Source organism: Bidens hawaiensis, unplaced genomic scaffold (genome assembly GCF_021521415.1).
Source record: "Bidens hawaiensis isolate Kalapana, Puna unplaced genomic scaffold, B.hawaiensis_p1.1 tig00010570_1, whole genome shotgun sequence".
Taxonomy (NCBI): Eukaryota; Viridiplantae; Streptophyta; class Magnoliopsida; order Asterales; family Asteraceae; genus Bidens; species Bidens hawaiensis.
The window spans coordinates 207,015-216,466 of record NW_027491808.1 but is presented as its reverse complement, the minus strand read 5'-3'; the positions used below and the strand labels follow the sequence as shown (position 1 = coordinate 216,466).

Sequence of the window (9,452 nt, the reverse complement as noted above, 5' to 3'; positions counted from 1 at the left end):
CAAGTAGAGGCTTGGCTTTGGTTAAAAAAACAAAGATACGAACACTGAAGGACAATGACATTAAAAAATTATTATTCACATTCCACAGTGAAAATTATCAGTCGTTTTAGTTTCTTGTTAACGTTATTCATTTTTTATTTAATGATTGTAAAATCCATATAGCATGATTTTGATGGTTAACAGAGTGTTTAAACATTATTACTTATAAATCTTTTTCTGATTTTATACATATATGTTGTGTATGTGTTTATGGCTTTACATATTTTAAAATAAAATATTTCGATAATAATAGTCATCACAAGTCGGTGTAATATGAACAATGAGTTGTGTTAATTCAACCATTTCTATTAAATAAAACTGAATTTGGAGAAGAAATATAAATTTCAAATAACTGGGATGTGGGTTTGAATTGAATTATAACTTAATTAGCCATTGTTGACAATGTGAACGTTATTTTTTATTGAATTATAAACAAATAATAAAAAATAATATGATTTGAAACTTCCTTCATTTAATAGTTATCAAATAAAATGTTTGGAGATGTTACTAATATACCCTTGTACATATTTTAAAGAAAAAATAAAAAGAAAATTTTTGATTGGTTTAAATGACTTATTGCACTTCTCGCTCTAAAAACACTTCTCGAATGAACCTAATCCCATACATACAAACATACATACATACATACATACATATATATATATATATTAATGTTACTTAATCTCAAGTTTCGTTTGCGTATTTTATGTGACATTCGTCATTTTGATATACGTATTCGTATTCGCTAAACCGACCCGTCTCGTCGGTTCATTTTATTCAAGTTTAATGTTCATCAATAATATATTATTACAAGAGTTTATCATTTGTTCGTTTTATTTTCATTTAAATTCCATAAAAGAAACTCCGGGATTTAAAAGCTTTAAAGATTTAAACCAATTGCAAACTATTCGAGTATTTAAACTTTTATACATCTTCTAAATACATTTCAAAGTTCAGGGTGTTAGAATGAAAATATACTTTTAATTCAGTTTTAAACCAGTTTGAAACCTCAAGGACCTTTTATGTAATATGCTTTTAAAATAATAATATAATAATAATAATAATATCTAGACCCACCCCCCTTCTCCCTCTCCTCGGTTTTCCGGCAGCTCGCCGCCGGCGAGCTGTGTGTTTTCTGGCGAGCATCAAACACAACTAAAACGGTATTTTTAATCTGAATTAATGATCTTAAACCCTTTCTCCACTAACGGCTAACTCTAAACGATCATTATAACGAGTTTTAACGTGTAAATAATGTCAATTAAATTCGTCAACGGCCGGATTATTCTTGAAACGCCTTAACGGCTAATTAACATACAACGACACAATGGAGACTATAAATAGACCCCTAATCATCTTCTAAACATGTCCCTAACATCAAAGTTCACTCACAAACACTCTGTAATCTGTAATTTGATCTTTAAAGACGTTTTCCGGCGAGTCACCGTTCATCCTCAACCAAGAACAGTTCCGGGTTGAAGTCTAAGGATTGAAGACTAGATTAGTTGGACCATTAGGGTATTAGAAGTACAATATAATGAAATTCGATGTTTATCATATTGTTATTCGATTGTGTATTTGTGATGTATTAAAATGAAATAAATATAATTATTGTCAATTTAATAGTGTTACGAGCTTATGAGTGATCTGTACGTCACACCCAGGCGTGTTCCGCTTTAGCCGGGGTGTTACAGGTACGGGTTTTGGTACTGAAATGCAAACTCTATCCGTACCCTACGGGTAGGGTCGGGTATGGGTTCGGGTATCAAAAACATGGGTATTAAAAAAACCGGTTCTGGATATTTTTTCGGGTTCGGGTTTTTTGTGCACCTCTAGTTCTATGGTTCTACCCATCAGTCCATCTGTCCATCACCACAAATAATCCATTCACCTCAAATGGGTCAATCTATCCTAGCCCCTTTGTTGGACCTAGGCCCATTCAAGTTATTTATTGGTGGTCCATTATGCCCATGATTAGGGCTAGGGCTGTTCAAAAAACTCGAGGCTCTTTCGAAAAAAGCTCAATTAAAACTAGCTATAAAAAGTTGATTTGAAACATTCTGGGTTGATTTGGATCATTTTTGTAACTGAGCCACAATCGACTCTAGCTCGGTTCGTGTCATGGCTCGGTTCGTGGGCTCGATCTTAAGCTCGTTTAACTTCAAAATCAAGCTAGAGCCTAACTAAGTTACCCCGTTTAATTTCGAGTCCGGGCTCAAACACACCCTGGCTCGACTCGTGAACAACCCTAATTAGGGCCACCGAATGTGAAGATGTCAGGCCTGACACAACTAAAATTGCAAATATTTTGTTAATTTGATATAGATTTTGTAATCTTTGCAGCTTTGCTACTAATACAATTTTTGAATTATTTGATTTGAGTAAAAGATTCATCACCATCTCTCCTATTTTGCAAATGATCATTACATTAATATTTCGATATCCTCCCTAATTATTTCATAAGATACTAAGAGGCGATCACCAACTTCTGACTGCTAATCGTCTTCGACATCGTTACTATTAACCGTAAATAAAAGTTATAACACATAAACATAAAATTAAACCAAACTTTAGGAGCAAAAAAGAGAAGAATATTATCAAACTCAAACTCGAATTACATCATTTGGAACAAAAACTGAAAAAAATCCAAACAAACATTTTATTCTAATAATAAGTTTCATATAGTCCCAAGAACAATTCAATAAAACCTAACAACTAGCCTGCTACTTAAGAGTTAAGCCTTCACCACCCCTGGTGTTTGCCAATTATACATATACACCCAACCGGATGGTTTACCTTTCGCAAAATAAAACCTGGTTTCTGTTACTAACCACAAACATGTGTTACTATTTAAATGGCTTTCACCACAGTCAACTGCAACATCATTGTCAAAAACATGAAAATTGGCGTCTCTATAGACGGTATTCTTGGGACTCATCCAGAAAAACTCGCCTCTAAACCGAGTCATCTCGTCAGCATCTCTACGAAAGTTCCATTCGAACGAATTGCGCAGAGTCATTGTTCTGTTTCCAAAATCTTTGTTGTTCGATGAAATATGAGCAACAAGATTCTTGATTTTACCATCAATGACTTTCACTGTATATGATTCCAAAGAAGATGTTACAAAGCAAACATGATATAATGATAATACACAAAGAAATAAGGCTATGTTAGCTCGACCCATCGTTTGCTTTTTGATAGTAATCCCAATAGTCTGATTCCTTTATATAGATGGCTATTATTATAAATTGTTTATTGGATTACATCGAAACAGAAGGCAAGATGACTATTAAATATTTGACACGTCATGATAATTTATTTGTAATGTTTATTTACAAGAATCAACGATTTGCTTAGACAAATGTAAAAACAGTAATAATAATAATAATATAGTTTTAAATAAAGAATTATACTGTATATACCCTGATTATGAGGCTCGTTATAAAATATTATATTACCTTTACCTAATTAGTTTACTTTAATAAAAATTAAGAAATTCACTAAAAATATTGAAACTTGTTAAATACTCCTAAACTTAAATAATCAAACTTTTGTGTATTGGCCGATAATAATTTCAACTTAAAAAATCACTACCAGCGGACCCAACTTTCAACTATTTTTGTCTCAATGGACCCCTATTAAAAAACACCTAACACCGTTAAGTTTTTTTCCGAGTTTCAAACCGATGTTTTAGGGCTTTTGATTGAAAGAACGATACGATTCGACTGATATAAAATTTATCACGAAACAACGGTAATAATTTAATATATTTAAATGTAGCAAATTAATTTCTTAACGGAATATGAAAAAAGTTGGGATTATTTAAACAAGATTTAATTTTGTCTCAACAGACCTCCGTTAAAAATCACTATCAGCGGGCCCAACTTTCACGATACGATTCAACTGATATAAATGTAGCAAGTTAATGTAATAGATTTAAATAAGGTTTAATTTTAAAAATAACTTATGTATCATCCTACGTTAACACTTTAGAAAGATGTTATGCGCCCATTATTTTGCTTTAATATAGTAGTAAGATTGCGTTACAAGAATCGATTTTTTTAATTATAGAACCAATATTCTAATTAGCACAATATGTTTTACAAATCTGATGAACTAATAGCACTATACATGCGCTTTTATTTATTTCACTATTTTATTAATTCATCGTCTTTTTTTCAAAATCACAACCCCCTTCCATATTGTTACCTTAATTTCAGCCACACTTCTGTTTATATAAATTTTGTATTTGTATTGCCTTTTTATTTTTGTTTTTAAATTTAAAAAGGCTGGGACCAAATGTTTTCCGCTTAGCAACTCAAGTTTTGTTTTTATTTAGGATGTAACAAGAATATAAACGAACCACCCGTCGAACGGTTCATGAAAAGTTCACCAAACATTCGGTTTGTTAATAGGCCTAACTATCTATCTATACTCTATATAAAGTTCTAACCAAACATGTATATTTCAATCAACACAAAATAGTTCAGGGGGGTAAGACAGTCATTTTGCATAGTTATTTAGATGTACAATCAAACAGACTTTAACTTGTTCAGACCTTACTGGCTCAGACTCTTTTAACCATTAAGATCTCTTACTGGTTCAACACTTAATGGCTTAGCACTTACCAAATAGCCCCTTAGTTTATAGCTAGAGTCACGCAAATGTAGCTTCTTAGTTTATAGCTAGAGTCACGCAAATGTAGCTTCTGGTATGTGAGAATGATAATGGAAATGAAATGAGTCAAATGATTCGTTGTTACCTTAAATTTATAACCATTAACACATGATAAGACCCACTAACGGTTGAACTAATGGCCTTATCATGAAACTTGGGTAATTAACACCTAAATATTCTGTTGTAACATAAAAAAGGTTAAAAAGTGAATTAACGGTTAAAAAAAGTTAAAAAACTTAAGAATGATTATCAAATGATAAGGTCCATTAGCAGTGAATTAATTGGGCTATCATCAAAAAAGGAAATCATTAGCACATACATAACTTGCTAAGTTAAAACAAATGTATAGATAAATCGTTAGGCTACACAGTGTTGGTTTGAGATGACATAAAAAAGTTGGCCTAACACCGATGGGGTGGTGTCCATCTCGTCCTTACCCTCCTTCACACTGTCCTACACTCCCAACCCATCGGTATTGGCCAAATTTTTATGACATGATCTTGACTCTACAGACTACACAATTATAAATTATTACACCCTCCACCCCTATAATTCGCTCTTGGGAACAACATACACCCTCGCTTTAACAACCGAACCATTGGCAAGCTTAAACCCTGGACTCACTGGAAACCCAACCACATGACCAGCTCCAACCTTACCTCCAGGAAACCTCACCACATTCTCCATATAACTTGAGTTAAATTCTGCCCCTCTCCTTCCTTCAAAATAACTCGGAACCGGATCCGACGAAAACACAAGCAAATGCAACAGCCAAACTGCCTTAGCCAGCGCTAGAAACTCTCCATAAAACCGAGTCCTCGGGTGGTTTCCAGCCAACACCTGCCTCCTTTGTTCAAGATCTCGAAACAGCGATTCCTCCATCTTCGGATGCACAATTGAAATGTACTTTTGCGAGCAGAATTTACCGAACTGACACATTGGCAGGACGCCGAGGAGCTCGATTGGATCCATTGCTTTCATGTCACGGTATTATGTGAAGCATTCGGTTCGGAATTGGTGAGGGTTTAGGAGTGATGTTAGGCTTCCGTCCATGTAGAACGTCTCGTGGTCGAATCCTTGGAAGAGTTTGCGATTTATGTATGATTCGAGAGCGTATTTGGCGTGGTTTGGTCCGACGATGGAGTCTGTGGTTGTGGTGGTGGTGGTGGGTGTGGTTGAGGCTTCGATGGATCTAACGGTTGCGGCTATGTCCCAATGTGATGATTTCATGAGTGAGAAGAGAAGTGAAGTGAATGATTTTGATGCTTCTTTTACTGAACTTATGCATGATTCGAAATGCTCAGGCATCGGCGATGGTGAAACTACATTAGTAAACCAAAATATTAGTTTTAGTAAACTGTTCGGTTTCGGTTTTTGTTTCAGGTCCAAGTTTGGTTCGGTTATGACTTATGGGTCGGTTTTTGTTTTACATTTAACCTGAAATGTTTATGTCTTAAAAAATAAAATTGACTTTAAATAGTCAATTTGACTCTGAAAATTTCGCCCAAAAGAATTTGGTAACCATTTGTTAGCTAGTTTAAGTTCGGGAATGTTGTTGAATAGATGTACAGTATAAGTAAACAATTGATAAGTATTTATGTGAGATTTAATTCTGGGAAAATTCCTAAAATAGTTACTTTTAGATAGAGAAGTCCTAAAATAGTCATTTTTTCCTCAAAGTCTTTTATAATTTGAACTGTCAAGACGTATTGAGAATAAATAAAAGTAAAGACGAGATTTTGAAAGAAAGTCAGGTAAAAGACAAGGTTTGGGGAAATAATGCCGTGCAAGTCCAAATTATTTGTAATCTTGGAGTAAAAGTTCAAATTTTTCAAAAACTTTTTTACTCAAAAAAACCGTCTTGAGAGACTGTATTTTTATGTTTCCTACCTTTCCCGTCTATATTTTTCAATTCTTAGAAAAATATATTTTTTACAACTATACCCCTTAACCACCACCACCTTGAACCACCACCATCACCAACACCGTCGTCAATCCCCCCCCCCCTCACCACCACCGTCACTACCACCATAGCCGCCGGCCACCGCTTGCTCTCCATCTGCACGATTTGGTGAGTGAATATTTTTTTCCTGTTCCGTTCTTCAACTCAACTGCTTGGGCGATAAGCCACCCAGTGAGAATGACATTATCTTATTTGAATGTCTTATTATTTTATTAAGTATACAAGTATTTAAAGGAAATCTACACTAACACACCTTTGACTAGTAAGAATCTTATTGGTCCGACAAAATACGTGGATGCGATCTCAACCTCAAAACAACATGAACGCGTGTCTTAAATCTAACCAAATCTTTCATTTCAATATTCTTCTACGAATATTCAAATATCTTTGAAAAATCACCATAAATTTGATTATTAATAACCAAATCGTGCAGATGGAGAGCAGGCAGTGGCCGGCGGCTATGGTGGTAGTGACGGTGGTGTTGATGGGGTGGGGCCGACGACGGCGTCGGTGATGGTGGTGGTTCAAGGTGATGGTTCAAGGTGGTGGTGGTGGTGGTGGTTAAGGGGTATAATTGTAAAAAATATATTTTTCTAAGAATTTGAAAATATGGACGGGAAATGTAGGAAACATAAAAATACAGTCTCTCGAGACAGTTTTTTTGAGTAAAAAAGTTTTTGAAAAATTTGAACTTTTGCTCCAAGATTACAAATAATTTGGCCTTCTACGTCATTATTTCCCCAAATCTCATCTTTTACCTGACTTTCTTTCAATATCTCGTCTTTACTTTTGTCTATTCCCAATGTGTCTTGACTGTTCAAATTATAAAAAATCTTGAGAAAAAAAAGGGCTATTTTAGGACTTCTCTTTCTAAAATAGGTTATTTTGGAAAAAATAGTTGTGCCGTACAAGTACAAATGAATAGAAGGTTAAGACAGTTGTACGGTACTAATGATTATGCCTTTATGAGATTTAATACTTTTGTACTGTTCAAAAACATGTTGGATTGATACCGTAGGTTTTGCATGTATATATTGGTTTAGTTTTAAAACGAATCAAAACCAAAATTTTAGTTTTAGTAAAATGTTTGGTTTTGGTTTTTTGATTTACATGAGTTTGATTCGGCTATGAGTTGATTTTCAGTTTGTAGTTACACTTGAATCTTTAGTTTTTACACCTGACACCTTTGCCAAAAGCATTTGTTAACTACTTATAAAAAAACTTAGGTTTAGATTTTCTTTTACTCAAATAATGAATTTACGCCATAAATCAAATAACAAACGATACAAACAAGTTTTGTAACGAGTCATAATCAAAATCAAACTGTGACTTTCGGTTTTAAAACAAACAAATAACCCTAAACCACGACTATTAAAAAAGCTCGCAACTCACTTCAAAAAAACTTGATGTGCAAACAAGTCGAGCCGATTGTTTACAACCTAAACCAAACCATTCATTCTTACTTTATTCGATTTTGTCAGTTATTTCGGTTAATCACTTATTTTTCTTATCAAATTATCACTTTATGATAGGAAAGTGCTACCTTGGAGTTGACTACTGTAGTTGACTTTCTTCTTTGACTGATGAGATCTACTTTTCCGTCCATTGGTTCCACCACCACCAACCGCCACCATACTTAACTTCTCCTTCAAGTTATCAATCTCCGCCTGCTTACTCTTCACCTCCGTCTTCATCTCCTCCATCGCCGCCTCATACGGCGCCACCACCTCCCTCACCGTCACTCCGGCCACCACCGCACCACCACCACCACCTCTCATCACTCTCCTCCGAAACCTCTCTCTCAGAAACCCTAGCTTCCTCATCTCCGCCACCACCGCCACGTCAGCACTCCTCATCTTATCCGGATCCCACGGGCAATGCGCCTGCTGCATGCTGACGTACGCCTTCTTCATTAACGACACCGTTTCGAACACGTCACTCAATAACGTCTCCATTTCAATCTCTCGTTCGGATTTGTAAGCATTATCCTTTCGTCGGAGCTGACGTGGCTCCGACGGAAACGCAGAAGCCTCAATTTCACAGTCTTCGTAATCGGAATCGTCGTCTCCGATGTCGGTGACGTCATCGGTGAGGTGTCTGATGCCACTGATTGGACTGAGCAAGCAGGATGACGTCACGCGTTGGATTAGATCTGAGAAATTGGAGACCTTATTAGCCATGTATAATAATAATAATAAGTATAATATACAGGTAATTACGGATTTAGCCTTGTGGTTTTCCTTTCCGGCGCGTTGTAAGTATCAGAATTCGTTTTCAGATAATTTGATAATGAGACGGTGACTGTGAGTGATGAGAATGGGATGGATGAGAAATGTTCGTTGGTTGGTGGTTATTTTGTGTGATTAAATTTAAGCCTATGGTTGTGTTTTCACGTGGCTCACCTTTTTGATCAGTGATTTTATTTTCTCCTTTTCTTTTTTTTTTCCTTAACAACAACGTTTGGATCTATTTTTAATGTTTAAGTGAGCCCGTTTTTTTAATACGGGATATCAATCGTTTATGTTAATTTTAACGCTTTAAACCTGATTCATTAGTACTATAAAAAATGATTCTTTCGAATTAAACCCTGAGATCATAAAATTTAACCATCACCCTATATCATTGATACAAAAGGTCAAATGCGGGAGGAATTTGATTGATGAGCATTGAAGCTTTTCTACGTAATATATTGAGTTTAATATTGAGTGTTGTTAAGATATGCAAATTTTTGGCGTGTACTACTCTTTACATTAACAAATTTATTATTAATTGA

At 35.0% G+C, this 9,452-nt stretch overlaps 1 protein-coding gene across 1 annotated transcript; it reads right to left on the bottom strand.

Moving 5' to 3' along the window:
• Positions 1 to 5,233: 5,233 nt before the first annotated feature.
• Positions 5,234 to 8,859, bottom strand: LOC143535667 (protein GRAVITROPIC IN THE LIGHT 1-like). Its single transcript, XM_077029870.1, has 2 exons — positions 8,223 to 8,859; positions 5,234 to 6,038 (listed from the first exon to the last, which is right to left on the bottom strand). Exons 1-2 carry the CDS (start codon positions 8,857 to 8,859, stop codon positions 5,707 to 5,709), a joined length of 969 nt encoding a protein of 322 aa, XP_076885985.1. The 3' UTR covers positions 5,234 to 5,706.
• Between the last annotated feature and the right edge of the window lie 593 nt (positions 8,860 to 9,452).